This window comes from Ambystoma mexicanum, chromosome 4p (genome assembly GCF_040938575.1).
Source record: "Ambystoma mexicanum isolate Mex_15411 chromosome 4p, UKY_AmexF1_1, whole genome shotgun sequence".
NCBI classification, from domain to species: domain Eukaryota; kingdom Metazoa; phylum Chordata; class Amphibia; order Caudata; family Ambystomatidae; genus Ambystoma; species Ambystoma mexicanum.
This window is the reverse complement of record NC_090927.1, coordinates 384,361,893-384,380,981: the sequence shown is the minus strand read 5'-3', so window position 1 is coordinate 384,380,981 and position 19,089 is coordinate 384,361,893. Positions and strand designations below refer to the sequence as shown.

At 49.4% G+C, this 19,089-nt stretch overlaps 1 protein-coding gene across 2 annotated transcripts in view; it reads right to left on the bottom strand.

The window, feature by feature from the left end:
• The window catches only part of SMC6 (structural maintenance of chromosomes 6), a 2,412,589-nt gene that overhangs the window by 923,906 nt on the left and 1,469,594 nt on the right, over window positions 1-19,089 (bottom strand). For both annotated transcript variants that reach the window (XM_069605927.1, XM_069605928.1), the window contains one exon: window positions 8,314-8,449. In XM_069605927.1, the coding sequence (XP_069462028.1) occupies window positions 8,314-8,449 (136 nt within the window). The remainder of the gene's footprint in view (window positions 1-8,313; window positions 8,450-19,089) is intronic.

Sequence of the window (19,089 nt, the reverse complement as noted above, 5' to 3'; positions counted from 1 at the left end):
GAGCAGGATCTGCCCCTACTTCTGGACCTTCTGTAGCCCCTTTGAACATTTTGTTGGAGGGACTGTCCTTGAGAGGAACCTCAGGAAGAACTCTGACCACTCGTAGTTGGAGGACCGCTGGCAGTTTTATCCTCTAAACCGGTGTGTATTTGAATCTCATCTCTGCACAAAGGGTTTGTTTGTGAGTTATCCTAGGGATTCGAGGGCATCATATATCCCCTTAGCACATTTTAGTGCGTTCTCGACCGCTTTGCCGAATAATGCGTTGGGCTCGATGGGCATGTTTAAAAGGATAGCCTGGGTCCCCAATTTGAAACCCGATTGACAAAGCCACAGATGGTGTTTGGTATGGGTACTTTCTGCCACAATTCGCCCCACATTCTCTGCTGTGTCCAAGTTCTTTTTAAGAATGCAGCTTGCTACTCGTCTCCCTTCAGCGATAGTTTATCAGAGCTGCGTTTTTAGGAATTCTGAGACCAAGTCTATTTGTTGTGCGACCTCGTCCCACTTGTGGCAATTATAGCTGGACAATAGCGTAGTGTTATTAGCTATTTCCACACTTGATAGGTAGCCGAGGAAGCTACTTTCCTGCCCAGGGTGTAGATCTTCTTGCTCTCCTGGACATGGGGTGCTGCAGCAGGGGCTAAATGTGTTCCTGCTCTATTCCTTGTGGTGGTGACTACAAGAGAGTCAGGCTTTAGTTGCCCCCTAATGTACAATGGGTCTGATCTAAAAAAAAAAAAAATAATGTGTGGGTTGACTGCCCTTGTCAGATTGGGGTTGAGGAGAGAAAGCTGAATACGCCTCTGAATAGAAGCAGTAGGATGAACAGTGCTGCAGATCTCTTATCCCCAAGGATGTCCTCTACAAAGTCTTTATCGACTTGAGCTTCCTGGGTCTCTATCTTAGAGTGTTCTGCAGCCTTTAAGAGCAGGTCATTGTACTGCAGTTGGTTGTCCACCGGGGAATCAGCCACTGGTTGGTCAGTATGGTCTGGGCATTGGATGATGTATACATCATCGTCGTCATAGTATTGATCCATGTCCCCTGTGTCCCCTTGGTCTTCTGGGTCTGCAAATGAGCAAGCGTCTTGGCAGCCTTGAGTGTCATAAGATGTGTCCTGAGCCACGTCTTGATATGAACAGGTATTAGATTGTGTTGTGTCCAGGCTGGCTATTTTGGCATCAGGCTGTTTGTTAGCTGTATCACTCTGAGGGGGCTCCTGGAGGCTGGTAAATTAATCTCAGCGTTGATCAAAGACACTTACAAAACTATACATTCTCCTCATGACCCTATCAAACGGTTCTGGGGTCCACAGGGAGGAGCTTGCAACACTGAGGGAGCAGGTGTAGGCAGAGGCTCTGGACCAGGGGGCTGTTTGTGATGCATTGCCCCCGACAGGGTGTCTATAGGGGTAGAATAATCCCTAATCTTTGAACCTTGTGGTTTTGAGGCTTGAGGTATAGAGGACTGAGTTTTTCAATGTCTATGCCTTGAGCAGGGTGTCAGAGATGTCTTTCGTAATTAAATCAGTAATTTTGGAATTTTTAGTATGGGCCGTCGACACATCTTTCGACGCCTGGTCGCAAGAACCCGATGACTTCCCTGACTTGGTCGCGGTGTCGAAAACTGACTTTGGCGTTTGCTTCGGAGGACGGGGGACGTCATGTGGTGATCGTGACGGCCCAGAGGACAGGGTCTTTTCAAACCTTCCCTTTGGCACTGCTTATGGCCTATCAGTCGACGACGTTGTCGACTGTTGGCCATGGGAGATGTGCTTAGTGTGGCGTGTCATGGAGGTGCTTGAGCCACCGGGTGTAGTCTGCGTAGCAGAACCACTGGCCTGTCTGTTGGAGTCGGTTGCTCGCACGCGGGAATCCATCGGGTCCTGATCGCCCTCTGCGTCACTTAGACGCTGTCATCGCTTTAGGCTCCCTAGACATCCATGGTGGCATCGGCCTGCATGGCATGGAGGGCACAGCGTTTGGTATTTCAGTCCTTTAAAGTTTTTGGCCTAAACAGCAGTGGTGGAAGTGGGCAGGAGCGGTTGGGAGCGGTCTTCCTCTACTTTTTAAATAAAGTTTTACTGTTCCTATGCTTTTATTTTAAAAAGAAACCGTTCCAAAATGGTTTTGTTTTAAAATAAAAGTGTAGGAAGCAGTTGAAACTTGCACTTTAGTGCACTGCACTGAACGTTCCCTTAAACAGGCGCATTTGTTTGGGGTGTTTGCATTGTGTGTGGGAGGGGGTGTGGTGGTGCGGTCTGTGGGGAGCGGGGCAGGCCAGCAGGAAACATAGTTCCACTACTTCTTTTCATACACTTCGACCACTGCTAAACTGTTTGAATGAGTTGCACTGTTTTTCGGGGTGGTCGCTAGGAAGGCACAGGTTACACACTTGTGGTAAATCCTTCCAGGGAAGCTTCCTGTAACAGGAAGGACAGAATTTAAAAGGAGTATTTTCCATATTGTGGAAAGATGGCAGCCTGGCAAATTACAAGGAAGTATAGGGGAATATGCATTCTCTAAGTGAGATGGAATATGACCTGCCCCCACTCTCCCTACTGTACAGGGCCAAGGCCTGTGGGTGGCCTAGTTAGGCCATAGCCAAAGTCTGTTGAGACGCGAGTCGTTGTTGACAGATGGTCTTGTCCTCTAAAGCCATCGCAGAGATTTTGCAGTGTACGGTCGAAAGAACAGAAAGTCAGTCTACCTTTGAATATTTAAGTAATGGCGTCAGCCAGAAGAAGGAACTCCCCGATATGTGTCTGACTATGATGGCAGAAACAAAAAATGGAGGGACGTCGACGCGTGAAGGTCCATGGGTACAGTGGACGTCACACTAGGCATAGTATTACTGGCACGCCCTGACAAACATCACTTTTTGAGTTTCGAAAATAAAAAATGGAAAACTCCAAGGATACCACTATAAGTCGGCCTATGCACAGCATGTGATCTAAGCAGATCCACAAGCCTCAGAAGGAACAAGTTACTTGCCTGTTAGGAAAAGTTTATATGCAGTACCCTTTGGGTGCACTAAACACAACTGACTACAGGTACAGGAAGCCCAACCTTTGGTATACGCCTGTACTACACAGTTTTGGTAGAGTGTTGAGCAGCCATGCTTATCTCAAGAGGAGTCAATGTGAGCTGTAGGAGGGTTACAGAGAGATTCACAGTGACAAGTATTCAAATAAACTCTTACACACAAGGTTTCTTGAACAAACAATTATTAATTTATCAGTCAGTTAGAATAAACCTTCTTCAGAAGGGAGCAATATAACAGTAACACTCAAATACACTTCAATACTGTACACTCTAAGTTTCTAGATCAGTAAAGACACTTTTGGGATGGCCCACAGACACAACCTCCACCCGCAGATGACTTCAATAGCCAGGGTGCTTGGGACATTAATATCTTACTGTTGGCATTTAGAATACTGTTAGAAGTTGGTAAAAGAAAAAGGTTATTTAGAACATACAAGAGACCACAAATATTCTTAAGCAGGCAAATACTTTACTTTCAGGTCCTCCAAGAAGAGTCATTCAGTGAAAAAGGCTAAGCCAGAGTCAATAGGCAAAAGTCTTAGATAGGATGAAGCACTTCAGGTACGTAAATTAGAAAAGTCTTTGCACAGTGTTTTAGAAGTCTTTGAAGAAAAGAAGAATCAAATGTAGGGCCACAAGCTGATTAGACTTGTGAGTAGTAGAAGATGCAAGCAACTCTACAATGAGAGGTAAGTCCTCTCAGACTTTACAGTAGGTATTGTATTGAAGAAAAAGTGCTGCAGATGACTTCTGTTCCTGTGCAGCTACGAAGATCTCACTGTTCCTGGGCCTCAGTCGTGGCGACAAGAGGGAGGACTTCTGGGGACTCCTGCACTGCAATGGGATGGTCACTGCTCGCAACCAGCAATCTTTCCAGCAAGTGGCACTTCAGTGTTTCAGCTCTTCGGGACTAACGCAAACAGCAACACTGCGGTTTCTGGCTGCCGAGATGGACTTTCCTTGCTTCTGGGGTCCCGCACTCCGTTGAGGGGGCTCAGGCTCGGTCAGTACTGGTTCCTGGGAGTCTTGGCCAACTTAAAAGCAACACACACAATCTAGTGTTCCTCTCCCTGGCTATTTAGTTTCCAGCAGCACTCTGTGGAAATTCAACCAGCTCCAAGACGGATGTCCAGGTGGCTTACTTTGGAGTTGTTTGTCCCACTAACTCCAGGGGAGAAGTCGTCCTTGCAGGGGCTTCTCTGTCGACACGAATTTGGAGTTTCAGCACAGCAGCAGGGCTACACCGGGCAAACCAACGGTCCAAGAGTTGCAGCAGGCTTACTCTTCAAGTTCTTCATCGGTTCCTTCGTCCAGTGGTCGACTCTGCCTTCCAAGCCAAAAGCCTCGCTTTTTATTCAGTTCTCTCCCATTCATTCCAGCCTAGCTGTCAGTGACCCAGCTGAGTGTCTGTCCTTGCCAGACAGTCAGCCGGCCAATCACTACAGAGTGCATTTGGGTCTGCTAGGAGAATAAGCACAGGGAGTTTCGGGCACCTCCCTCACGTCCTGCCTACCATAGACACCATGGAGCCAGAGGCGGGCTTCACACATAAATTCTGCCAAAGGCAAATCGAACAATGGGGCCAAACTTGGTTTGGCGCGCAGAGTAAATCTCAAGGACCTTTCCACAAAGAAATGAAAAAAAAAAGAAGACCGGGCCATTTTGACAAAAATTGCACCGTTGGGTGCTTTACTGCAGCTGCGAACGCAGCCTGCGGTAAATGCACACCACAGTAGTTCAAATGAAACCACTGCCACCAGCCATTCAGTGAGAAAAGGGTAACATAAAATTGTTACATGAGAAGCTAGACAAAGGGGATACTAGGTAACCCCTCCAGCACCCTATTGTAAGATAGTGTGTGCTGGGTCTAGAAAATTACAAATATAAGTAAAGTCAATTTCACTTTACTGTTCTTGGAAACAGTAGATTATCCAAGAGAAGGTATTTAAACCTTTGGGAAATCTGAAAGACTTCCGTGTGCCACTGCACAGAAGGTTCCGTTTGACACAATGTAAATAATAATGCCTATGGAGTTTGTCAGACTCCATTACCAAAAGAAAAACAGAGTTCAAAATCACATTAAAATACATGAGCGAGTGGGAAAAAGGGTCTTACTCTCTCCAGGTTAAACAAATCAAGTCCTCAAAATCCAGCAAAGTTGCTGGGGGTCTCTAAGGTGGAGAGAATTAGCACATTTCTGAGAATTCTCCCCAACACCTGTAACTGTTGTTCTCTAGCATGGGTCTGGCATGGATTCACATGCTCATGAATATTCCCCGTAGTCAGGATGGGAATCCTAGTTAAAAGACTTTTGTTTATAAACTGTCTTTCTTCTATCAACCAATCACTGAGCTCTGGGTCATAATGCCCCCAGCCAATGACAGCCCTCTCCCTAAGCCCCTCCTTTGGCAGCCATCTTCAGATTTGGTAGCATGTAAAGTGGCAGTATGACCAAGAAAAGCCACAGAGGGGCAGGAGGGAGGGTTTGCAAGGGACTCCATGCCAGACGCATGCTGGAGAACAACAGCTACAGGCAAGTAATTTGTTCTTTCACCAGCATGGGGTCTGGCATGGATTCACATGCTCATGAATAAAGAATGCACAGCAGTACATACATATACAACCACGGGAGGTGGCAAGACTCAACAGAAGAAATCTCTTACCTACTCAGTAGGCTCACCTTCAAGTGAACAGGGTGCGCAGGACTGCTTGGCCGACTCTAGACTCCTCCCTGGAATCCCTGTCGACGCAGTAGAATCTCGTTAAGGTGTGCATCGACCTCCACGTAGCAGCCCTGCAGATGTCCAGGAGGGGCACGCCAGACAGGAGCACCGTAGTAACAGCAATCGCTCTGGTAGAATGGGCTCTCGGACAACCAGGCAGCAGTCGGTTTGCTAAACCGCTGACAATGAGTGATACAGCCGGAGAGCCACCTTGAAATGGAAGCCTTGGACAGGGCCTTCCCACGGTTCACAGGACCAAAGTTCACAACGAGCTGAGAAGTTTTCCGGAAACTCTTCATGCGGTCCACAAAAATTCAGCGCTCTAGCCACATCCTGCGAGTGCAAGGTCCTTTGAGCCAGCGACGAAGGCGTCAGAAAAAACACAGGTAACACCAAGGGTTTGTTTAGATGAAAGTCCGATGGCACCTTGGGCATGAAGGAGGGGTGTGTCCGCAACACCACCCTCATTTTATGGAAAGTTAAGTAAGGTGGTTTACAGGATAGGGCCTGGATCTCACCCACTCGTCGTGCAGAGGTGATGGGCACGAGGAAAGCGGTCTCCACGACAGAAACATAAGCAGAACAGAATGCATAGCCTTGAAAGGAGCTCCCATGAGCCTACTAAGTACCACATTGAGTTCCCACGCCGGGGCCGGAGCCTTCACCGGAGGGAACGAACACAACAGTCCCTTGATGAATTCCTTAACTAGACGGTGCGACCACAATAAGGACCGTCCCGGAGATCTAGTGTAGCGGGAGATAGTGCCAGATGAACCTTGATGGAGGCGTGAGCCAGCCCCGATTTAGCAAACAGCAAATGTGGAAGTACTTGAGGGGTCAGGACACTCAAAAGGGACGATCTTCTGCGAACGGCACCAAATTGCAAATCTCTTCCATTTGTGTCTGTAGCATTTTAAAGTAGATGACGCCCTGGCCTTGGCGAGTACCTCCTTGCTGTCTGCTGGAAGATCGTAACCCCCAAACTCTAATGCCGCAGAAGCCAGGCTTTCTGTTTCAGCGATCCTGGGTCGTGGTGCAGTATTTCGCCTCCTTCCCTGGCAAGAAGATCTGCGACCACTGGAAGCTTGACTGGAGGGGACTTCAACATGCCGAGAAAGTCCGGCTACCAGATCTGCCTCGGGCACGCTGGTGCGACAAGGATCATTCTGCACCCGTACTATCTGAGTTGATTGATGACTCGAAGAAGCAACGGCAACGGAGGGAACGGATATAGAAAAAGGCCGTCCCAGGGGCATTAGAAAGCGTCCCCCATGCTCCCCAGTTGGGGGAACCTGCTGGCGAACCTCCGGCACTTGGTGTTTGTTGCCGTCGCAAACAGATGCCAAAGCTCCCACTCGTGGCAAGAGCGTAGCTTCCTGCAGAGAGAGTCCGCAACAGTGTTCTTTACTCCTGCCAGGTGGAATGGAACGAGGAACATTCCCTGGGCGATGGCCCAGTGCCACAAGGCCTGCATCTCCCTGGAGATCGCTGGGGATCTGGTGCCCCCCTGCTTCTGGATGTAAAACATTGTGGTGGCATTGTCCGTGAAGACACTCACCACTTTGCCCTTGAGGAACGGCAGAAATGACTTGAGGGCCCAAAACAATGCCTGTAGTTCCAGTAAGTTTATGTGCAGCAACTTCTCTTCCGAAGCAGCAGGCCTCTGGCATGAAATTGGCGGTGTGGGCTCCCCATCCTTCCAGAGACGCATCAGTTGTGACCGTCTCCTGGTACGGGCGGCTCTGTTAATAGCAATTCATTTTTTTGATTCCCTATGGTACTCACCTTCAGTGCGGCAGTTGTCACTATATATATATATATATATATATATATATATATATATATATATATATATATATATATATATATATATATATATCACACACAAACACTTTATATCATAGGCAGTTTGAGAGAGAGAGACAGAGACAGAGACAGAGAGAGAGAGAGACAGAGAGAGAGACAGAGACAGAGACAGAGAGAGACAGAGACAGAGACAGAGACAGAGACAGAGAGAGAGAGAGAGACAGAGACAGAGACAGAGACAGAGAGAGAGAGAGAGAGAAGAGCGTTCCATGAAAGGTTCGCTCAATGTTCTTGAGGTTCCATGCGGGCCTCTTGCACAGGAGGACCCACAACACAAATAAAGAAAAATGACAAATACATTAAAGTAAAAACAGCTGCCTTTTAGAGCAATTTTGAATTCTAGAAAAGGGGGCGAGGTTATGGGTCTAGCAATTGGAGCAGCAAATGTGACACTTTCTCACTATTAAAATCAACATCCGCCATGCCACCCGATGGCTGGGACATCCCATGCCACATATTGTAACCCCTCCCTTATCTCATGAGTTTCCAATGAAATGTACAGTGCTCTTTTGCTTACTAGCTAAGTTTGCACAGTATAAATCCCTAAAATAAAAGTGCCTGTTGATGAAGCACTAATAGAATATAAATATCCAATACCTTCAGACCAATGTCTGGTAATTGCAGGAAAAAACATACTTTAAGTGTGTTGAACAATTAGAAGCAATAATGGGAAATACCTTGATTTGCTTTAGTGTCTCGTGGTGTCGGTTGAGAAGGCTTTCATTCTGACGTATTTCACGTTCAATGGCCTGCAAACGCTGCTGAAATGTAGACAGCTGTGCCACTTTGTTTTCAACTTCATTTTCTAAGTGACTGTACAAAAACATACATAAAACAGTGTCAATTTGGAACATTACATAGTTAATGGTTACAAGAGGTTCTTAAACGTCAACACAGTTCTCTAGCTCCAGTATCTTCAAGGATTCCAATGCTTTGAATATTCAGTCAAACAGATTCATCAGCAAATGTATTCCATAATAAAATTATCAGGTTTTAACATAGAGCTTTTTACTGCAGTTTCCCGTTAAGTATTGCTGTAGACAGGTGTCAATTGATTTCAACCTCGGAAGGATGAAAGGTGGAGTCTGCCTTCTAAGGATTAAAGGGCTTCCAGGGCAAAGCCTTCAAATCAATGAGCAATGTTATGGGCATAGCCACTTGCGCATATACCTTACGAGGGGATGAATTAAATTCTATAGATGATGGACCTTAAAGCGCCGCCTGGAAGCCTTGTAAATGTTGCCAGTAAGGACAGCACATTTTTTTTTTAAATTAAAATGGTACATTTTTAAACTTATAATTTGTTGCAGTTTGAGTGATTTTTATTTATGTGTATTTCTAATGTTTGGTGTCTTTGTCCAGCTCTAATATTTCTTGAAGAAATTGGCATATTGTGAAGATCAGTTTCTTTGATTTGCCACTGAGCATAAATGCCCATCTTTCTTCGGTGTCCATGTTCTGTTCGGAGATCTTAAAGAATGCACCAAATCATAGTCTTTGGGCTGAGAGGTTATCTCATTCCATCAAGAGGTGGTGTAATGTTTCTGGTTTCTTTGTCTCTGGACAGAAGCGGCAGAATTGTTCTGTAGAGGGGATCATCCTTGTTTTTACTACGTAGAAGCGAGTGGGTATGGTGTTCACCCATATTTTCAGATACGTCGCTCGGATCTTGTATTCTGGGAAAATGTTCAGATAGGCTGGAAGCTCGTTAATTGCCCTATGTACGTTTTGCATTGTAAATCCAATTTAGCATTTCATGAAGGACAGCACATTAGATAACTGTTGTTACAGGCAAGTAGCTTGTTTTGTTCCGGCATCACATCCATTGAATACATTAGAATCTGAAAGCCATGTGCATCTTATGAAGGTGGAATGTGAGGCAATCTTGGTAATTCAAGAAATTCTTAAGAACAGGCTGTTCCTGCTTTGGACTTGGCGACGGCAACTGTGCAGCTTGGTTGTTTGAGGAATGTTCCATCCTGTTACTAACTTACATAGATCTTGAAAAATACTTGTTCACATAAAACCTGCTTACTGTAGTTTCACCTTTAAGAGTATCCATCGGACAACACCCAAATTGTAAAGGGGATGCCTATTCACACTCAATTGAAAGGTGACAAATCACTTGCACAGTGGGACCTACCAATGAGCCAATAATGAATTTTTAAAGAAATTCCTGCAAGGAGGCCATCCAGTGGATATGAAAGTCTGCAAGTAATTTAGAAAGAAAGCCTGCAATGCGTTTTGGGCAACATGTCTGTCGGAGTAATTTAATGAAGAGTTTGTCAGTAGAGATTTAAACTCATTTCTCCATTAGAAGCAATGAAGACACTCTTCCATGACAAGGGGAAATGCCTGTATGTGACTTCTTAGGAATTACTTCATTATTTTATCCCAAAATATATATCGAAGGGTATCCTTTCATGTCTTGAAGTACGAGATATATAGACACCAAAAGAATAAATGGTGCAAAATCCAATAATCAAATGCTATGGAAAAGCAGAACATTCATTTACCATTTCTTCATGTAGGTTACTATAGTACATATTATGCTATGGGATACTAAAAGACAGTGATGACAATAATTATAAGTTACTCACCGTAGTGCCTAACGTACTCTTAGTCCATAGTCCCCTTTCCTCCATACTGTATGGGCGTCCCTTCTTTCCCTTTAAATTTAGAGGTGCGCAGGGGCGTGGACCAGCGAGAATGCGCTGCCCTGACTCCGCCCTCCGGCGCCACACCTGTTCCCACTGACACGTCGACAATAGATTTAACATTGCCTAATGACACAGGTATTATTAGGGGGGAGGTTGGTGTGACATATGGAGGAAAGGGGACTATGGACTAAGAGTATGTTAGTCACTACGGTGAGAAACTTATAATTACTCTTACATCCTGTCCCCTTTCCTGCATACAGTATGGGCGATTACAACTGATTGTAGCCCCAGGGTGGAGAGGAGACCCTCCTTATGCAAATAGGTTCCTGAGAACCGCCTATCTAAAAACCGCATCAGATCTAGACCCGGCCTCCAAACAGTAATGCTTGCAGAAAGCCGAGTGAGAGGCCCAAGTGGCTGCCCTGCTTATGACTTGCCAAGGGACATGGCGCTGGAATGCGATGGCCGTTGCCTTTGCCCTGACTGCGTGGGCATGCATGTTGGCTGGGAGCAGCTTATGCTGGCCCGTGTACGCTTCCTTGATGGCAGAGTCCATCCAGCGGGATATGGAGGACTTAGAGGCCTGATAGCCTGTCCTCAAGCCTCCAAAAGTGACAGACTGAGCGTCCGACTTGCGGAAACCCTTGGTCCTGTCCAAGTAAAATTTTAGGGCACGCCTGACATCCAGGCAGTGCAGCACTATCTGTGCTTCATCCTTGGGATCGGGAAAGAACGTAGGAAGGACTATTCTTTGTTCAAGTGAAATGCAGATGGAATCTTGGGCAGAAATGCCAGGTGTGTCCGCATAACTACCTTGTTCTTGTGAAAGGCGGTGTATGTTTCAGAGGCGACCAACGCCTGGATCTCGCTGACTCTGCGAGCCGAGGTAAGACCGACTTTGTAAGGCCGTCTTGATAGTGACTAGCCTGATGTCCACGGACGCCATTGGCTCAAATGGTTTGTGCGCCAGGGCGCCCAAGACTATGTTAAGGTCCCACATCGGGTGCGTTCTCTTGACGGGCGGGTAGAGCCTAGCGAGACCAGTGAGATGTTTCTTGACTATAGGGTTGGAGGAGGAAAAGATGCCCTCCTCCGAGTTCCTATAAGCCCCCATGGCTGCAAGGTATGTGCGGCAGGTGTCCACCTGTACGCCCGAATGAGCGAGGTGCGCCGAAAAGGAGAGAACGTCGTCCAAATTGCAGACCAAGGGGTCGATTCCCCTGGAGTGTGCCCAGTGGCAGAATCGGGTCCATTTGCTTTTGTACTGGGCCCTGGTGGCCTTGCTCCTGGCGCCCTGTACGATCTCCAGATTGGCCTGTGAAAGGCTAAGGTGCTGCAGCGTTACCTGCTCAGGTACCACGCTGTGAGGGCTAGTTTCGCTGGCGCAGGGTGGATAACCCTGCCCCCTTCTGTGCCATATGATGTGGTGGGCCCATCAGAAGGTGTATCGGGGCCACCTCCGAGAGGCTGAGTAGTTCCGAAAACCGTGGCCTGGCCGGCCACCATGGAGTATTAGAATAATGCGGAGTCTGTGAGACTCCTTGATCTTGCAAATTACCCTGTGGATCAGGGGGGTAGGCGGAAAGGCATAGGCTTTCATGCCGGTCCACTGGAGGTGAAATGCGTCGCCCAGAGAGCCGGGTCCCTGACCCAGCCGGGATGCGAACTGGGGGCACCTCTTGTTGTGCCAGGTGGCAAAGAGATCCACTTGGTAATGACCCCACCTGTTGAAAATCTCCTGAATAACAAGGTCATTTAGCTGCCACTCGTAATTGTCAGTTCCCAGCCTGCTGGGCCTGTCTGCCTCCAGGTTGGATTCCCCCCGGGAGGTGGACTGCCGAGAGGTAATCGTTTTCCAGGGCCCATTCCCAAATGCTGCTCGCCAGCCTGCACAAAGGAGGGGATCTGGTGCCTCCCTGCTTGTTGACATAGTACATGCTGGTCGAGTTGTCTGTCTGGATGAGGACAACCTTTCCTTTGAGAAGTGGTAGGAATGCTCTGAGCGCTAGCCACATGGTGTTCAGCTCCAGCCAATTGATGTGGTATTCCTGCTCCTGTCGAGTCCAGGTGCCGTGGACCGAGATCGTCCAGGGTGGCTCCCCAGACCTCGTAAAAGGAGTCAGTGGTGATGGTGGCCTGCGGAGAGGGCGGCCGAAAGGCTTGCCCGTCTGTAGGTTGCAGTCCATGGACCACCAAGTTAGGTCCGGGTCGAGAGATGGAGGAATGTTGATCATCTCGGATTGGGAGCCCCGTTCCTGATTCCATGAGGCCGCAAAGTGCAGCTGAATCCTGCTCATCCTTAGTCTCTTGTGCAGCATGGCTAACAGGACCGCCGCCAGTAGACCCTGGAGATGTAGGTAGCACCATGCTGAGGTCCCCTCTATGCTGGGGAAGTGGGCGGTGGCCCTTTTGATGGCAGAGATTTTGTCTTCCAACGGGAAAACCCACTCGGAGCATGTGTCCCAAATGAGTCCCAGGAATGTCAGAGTCTGCGTAGGGAGCAGCTGTGACTTCTTGAGGTTGAGAAAGAAGCCCAGGTCGTGCAGTGTATTCATAAGGGCATCGGAAGAGTGGTGAACCTCTTTTGAAGATGTAGCCCTGACGAGCCAGTCGTCGAGGTATGGGTAGATGTGGTGGCCCTGCGCTCTGAGGAGGGCCGCCATAGCGTTCATGAGTTTGGTAAAGAGCCTGGGGGCCGAGTTGAGGCCAAATGGAAGGACTTTGTATTGGAAATGGTAGCCCATGATCCAGAACCGTAGGAAAGAACGATGGGGCTGCCAAATCAGGACGTGTAGGTACGCGTCCTTCAGGTCCAGGGAGCACATCCAGTCTCCCTTGTCCAATGTCTCCGCTATAAAAGCTGGCGTACCCAATCTTGGATTTTTGCAGGGGTAAGGAGAGTTTTAGGGTGGAAAGGTCCAGCACAACTCTCAGGCCCGCCTGGTTCTTCTTCTGAATGGTGAAAATCCTGGAGTACAAGCCAAAGGCTCGCTGGGAGGCTGGAACTTCCTCCACTGCCAGGCTCTCTACGAGCAACCGGATCACCGCCAAAAGAGTTGCTGTCACAACATGTGGGAGTGGAGGGGAGGCTGGGATAGGAAGGCGGTACCCCGTGGATATTATGGAGAGGATCCAGGGGTACGCGAAATTCTGGCACCAGAATTGTGCATGGAGAGCAAGCCTACCATCCACCGGAGACACGTGGACCCGAAGCGGCGTGTCATGCCTTCTTTCCCTCGGAGGCTGAGGAGGGGGACTGGAAAAAGGCCTTACTCCCTTGCCCCCTTTTTGTTGTTTGCTCCGGTTCTGAGATGGCGAGCGGTCCGGCAACCTGGATCTGCGTTCCTGGAAGTTGCGGAACCCTCCATATGTACAACCCTTTTCCGAGCGCTGCTGAGATTGGGTGTACGATTTGGGCGTGGTCTTTGTAAGAATGGACACGGTCCGGCAACCTGGATCTGCGTTCCTGGAAGTTGCGGAACCCTCCATATGTACAACCCTTTTCCGAGCGCTGCTGAGATTGGGTGTACGATTTGGGCGTGGTCTTTGTAAGAATGGATAAAGACTTTGCTGTTTGTGAGCGGTTCTTCTTTTTGTCCAGCTCTTCGTCCGTAGAGGAGTTGAAGAGGTCCCCTCCCTTGAACGGTAGATCTAGAATGCGCTCCTGGACATCAGGGTTGAATTTCGTTGCCCGGAGCCAGGCTGTTCTCCTCATGTCCGTGGCAATGCAGATGGCACGGCCTGAGGTATCGATATGAGCCACTGTGGATTCCATGAAGTCATGCGCCACGAGCTTGGCTTCCGCTATCCCCGCCATAAAGCGTGATTGTCATTGGGTGGGGAGTTCCGGGAGGAAGTCCGCAATATCCCGCCATAACCGTTGGTTGGTGGCAGCCAGCATGGCATCTGCGTTGGTCTGACGCAGGTGCAAGGAGGCGTTGGAGTAGATGATCTTGCCGTATGCCTCCAAGATCTTCTCCTCCTTGCCTAGCAGCGCCGCAGAGGAGGAGGCTGAGGATGACTGAGGCTTGGAGTATAGTGATGCTGCAGCGATCACCGAGGAGTGGGGCTGAGGATGGGTCAAGAGCAGCGTGTATCCCCCTCAATCTGCCTGTACTTGGCATCCAGGCGTGTTGGTTGACCAGCTGGACCGATTGGGGCTTGAGCCAACCCTTCTTGGCCAGGGAGACTACATAGGTTTGCATTGGAATCCCCGTGTTGGCAGAGGGTTGTCTTGTGAGAACTTCAGCCATAACCCCCTCTGCCGGCTGTTCGACCTCGGGTTGGGGGAGGCCCAGGTACTCCGCCAGGCCAGCAAGACGTTCATGGAAGGCCCTGGCTGAGGATGGTAGCCTAGTTGGCTGTGGAGCCAGAGGAGGCAGCTGCACCGGGGCCGGGGGGGCCGATGAAGGAGTCTGTGGTGCCTCTAGCATGGCGGGGATGACTTCCCTGACTGCGTCTTTGATGATAACCCCCATCTGAGGAGATCTCATGAGGCTGAGAAATTTCTCAAAGAGCACCTACTCACTGGCGAAGAGGTGACAGGGGGTACCAACAGGGTAGCGGGGGGCTGATGGAGCCGCTGCGTACCCTGTCCATATGGACACAAAAGAAAGTTGCCCTGCGCAAATGAAGGGTAGACTGTAGGCCACATACCTGTTTGAGGCCAGTCCCACCTTGACACTCGTTCTTCGCCAAATTCGTGGAATGGTGTTGGACGCGTGTCCCTTTGTGGAGCGGCAGCCATTTTGTCGAGCTGCCTGCCATGTGCCTGCGACGTGTTGCTCGGCCCGCTGGGTCCGACCTCATCCAAGACTCTTGCGTGTGTATCACAAGGCCTATCCTGCTTCTCGGCCCGGTAGGTGTAAGACCCTCGACGTGGGGGTCGGTAGAGCTGCGTTTAGGTGCCCCCTCAGACGTATTGCTGGTATTAGGCCATAGCCCCTCAGATGTAATGCCAGTGTTAGGGCGTAGCCCCTCGGCCATTGTGTCGGTAAAAGAGCATAGCCCCTCGGGTGTAGACCCGGTACAAGAACCTTCCGTTCTTCGACACTGCACCCGGGAGGATCCAAGGACCCCTTCAAGCGAAGGCCAGTAGCTGTAGCAGCCTCGGCGCACGTGCCTGTAGAAGGACCGGGCCGGACCCTGCCGCGCGGGAGAGTCCCTGGGAAGGAGCCTCCCTTGCGGGGAGCGGTGGAAAATATTGGCCCTACCTTGGGCCTGGTTCGATGCTTCACGAAGTTCTTCAGATCCTCTGGAGGCGGCCTCTAGAAGAGCTCCCTCCTCCTGGCTAGTCTGTTCTTCAGCACCTTCTAGGACAGCGACTCACACGTCGAACATGATTGCCAACCGTGGTCTGGGCCAAGGCAACGTAGGCAGAGGGCATGGGCGTCTGAAGTTGGGAAGAGCCCGTTGCAGGATGACACCTGCTGAACTCTGTACAAGTCGACATGCGCCTGTGAGGAGCGTGACACATGAGGACCAAGTACCTGAATGATAGATAAGCCAAAAAAGACAAAGAAGTAGTATCTGAGCGTGGAATTACATGGCCGAAGCCAAACCCAGGAGCGTTGGTGAATTCGGCCCGTTCCCATCGACGCGGAAAAGGGAACTGAGGTGTGGCGCCGGAGGGCAGAGTCAGGGCAACGCATGCTCCCTAGGCCGCGCCCCCGTGCGCCTCTAAATTTAAAGGGGAAGAATGTTTTTTGTGGTGGAAAAGGTTTCGTCTCTGTCATGACCGCAGCCTCCAAGGAGTCAGGTTTAGCCCAACTGCCTCGGAAGCTGGGTCACAACTTCATTTTCAGGCACCCATCGGCTCCCATAGGGGCCTTATGGACCTTGTCCTGGCGCCAGGCTCATAAGGGGACCCAGTCCCGGCACAGGACGTGCCGGGCTCATGATGTAAGGAATGGTGCTTGGGTGGACCTACCGGCTGCAGACCATGCTGCTCACTCCCCTGCAGGATGAAGTCCTCATCCATCCATGGCTGGAACTACTTTACCTTCTGGGTGTGGCCAGCACCACTCCCTGGGACTGGATACTGGAACTATTCTGGAAGCTGGGACTTCTTACCTGGGCGAGGCTGCTGTGGAAGGAGACACCTAAGCACTCCAGTAGGACTATTTAAACCACGCCCGATCAGAGCAACGTGCTTCGCGTTATTCTGCAATAGCAGCAATACGCTCACCGTGTCAGCTCCAGAGAATCTTCAACTTCTGCATCTAGGGAAGAGAAATCCGTAATCTTACCTTCTGAAATACCATCTTCGTCTTCTGCAGCATCTGAGAAGGGAAAAGAACACCAGGTTTGCACGAGATAACAACCAGCGCAGCACTTACCCAATCCATCGGTGCATCTCAAGCCACGGGCAGCAGCTTTCCATTTTTCGGCACCCTGTGGAAGCAAGGACATTGGTTAGTAACCATCGTGAAACTTTCCCTACCTGCGCTGCATTCTTCTCGCCTCCGCCGACGCTGCTACTCGCATCTGCAAAACAAAAGGACATCATTAAGAAATAAAACTCCATCCATACGCACGTGTTTTGGGCAGCTCTCATCTTTCTCACTCCTCGGCGCATTCCTCGACATCTATTTTTCTACCCAGCTGCTTCTGCAACCTGAAAAAGGAAAAGAGACATTAAGAAGTGCTTTAAACTTCGAACTGACATTTTCTACTTACTTGCCTGCAATACCTTCGCCTTTCCATCGCTCTCCATTCAAGCAACCGCCGTTCGTGCTGCTAACGACGGCCTAGCTCCAAATCTTCATCCTCTGCAACCAAGAGGCTGGACAATTAACCAGTGAAGTAACTGGCTTCGGCGCCCCTGCACAGACGCAGGATGGAGAGCTCCGCTTTCACCTATATAAGGTGAGCACATTTAGCCTACGAACTACGTGGGGAGTACCAGGAAGGGAAGTCAGCTTGCCCAGTCAGGCTTATATATCCTATTAACCCCTTGCTCTCCCAATTGCAGACACCTCACCCTTCAGATCAAGATCTCAGTGAGGAGAGGGCCTTTCCAGGGTGGCATTCGAGGCCTACGCGTGACCCTAGAAGACTCCGAGAACCCCCAGCCCAGACCTGCGCCTCTGAGGGATTCAGGTGAGCGTTACAGTCTCCCTTCCCTTGGAAGGGACCCCCATACAGTATGGAGGAAAGGGGACGGGACTTAAGAGTATGTATATTTTATTTCAATTCAATTTATTAGGCTACAAATCAATTCTAATTCATGCTAAACAAAAAAGGAATATTATGAAGAAATTTCAAAAAATGCATAGGAATGGGGCATTAAAATGGCCCAATGACGAATAAGGGCTTGAATAAAAATCTTTTATAGTAAAGTACCCCAAATTAATACTGGAGCAAAACCGACAAAGGGGTAATGCTATTTAAAAAACCCTAAACTCTTGGCCATTACTTTAAGAACATATATCATGTGGCCAGCCTCGGCTGTTTGTCAGTATTTCCATTCCCAGCTCAGATTCTTTGAAAGACCAAAGACTATAAAGAAGGTGAGGATACCTTAGACAAAGATAACATCTTCCTAGTGTATACATTGGTGTTTCTCAGTATTGGTCCGAGTCAGTATCTCTTGGCTCTTATATACATAGGACATATACAAAGAAATATCATAAACTCTGTTGTTACTTTATCTACTTGCCGTGATCTTCGGATGAGCAGGAGCCTAGCCCGCAACGTTGCCATCGGCCTCCCGAGTAGCTGCACTACCATTGGCATCATGCATTCTGCGCCCCTCTCCAGGGTAAAATGATCCCGCATTACAACACTGCGCCCACCGTTGGATGGACCCTGATGCTCCACTTTTGCATCAAACAGCTGCCATTTAACCACCCCTACGCTGCCGTAACCGTGTTCATACACGATAAGTCCCAGAAAATGGGCACCATATCTCTTATTTAGGAGTTGCCTAGCAACCGCTTCGAACGATTGTCGCTGTTTATTGGCGCGCTGTTGCTATTTCCTGCACCTAGCCCAGCCGGAAGGCGTGATCCGGCCTTCCAACACAAGGCACCCCTACAAAAGGCACATGCCTGTCTGTGCCATTTCCTACTCGCCATGATCTTCAGGGGGGGCATGAGCCCAGCCTGCAACGTTGCCAGCGGCCTCCCGAGTAGCTGCACTACCATCGGCATCATGCATTCTGCACCCCTCCCCAGGGCAAGATGATCCCGCATTACAACTCTGCTCCCACCATTGGATGGACCATGATGCTCCATTTTTGCATCAAACAGCTGGCATTTAACCACCCCTATGCTGCCGTAACCGTGTTCACACATGAGGAGTCCCAGAAAATGGCTGCCATATGTCTTGTTTAGGAGTTGCCATGTAGCCGCTTCAAACTAGCGTGACTGCATATTAGCACGTTGTTGCTATTTCCTGCACCAAGCCCAGCCGGAAGGAGTGAGCCAGCCTTCCAACACAAGGCACTCCTACAAAAGGCACACGCCTGATGTGTCGCACGGTCGCCAACCAGCACCCTGCCCGTCTCCATTCCGTCCTGCTCCCTATTTCTCCTACCGTCCCCATACACCTGCCAACTTTCCCCCTTGCCCCATTGTGTGACTGCAGACAACCTCAATTTGGACTTGTTGCCGCCTTCACCTGAACTGCTCTTCATAGGGCTACGAACCTTCACAGCACCTCGGCCGGAGCGGTACAGTACGATACGATAACATAAATCGTACTTCCCCCCCCATCAAAATGGTACCAGGCCTGCCATAGAACTGTTACGCTGCAGAGTTGTATTAACACACGCTTCAAGTATCCGCACGA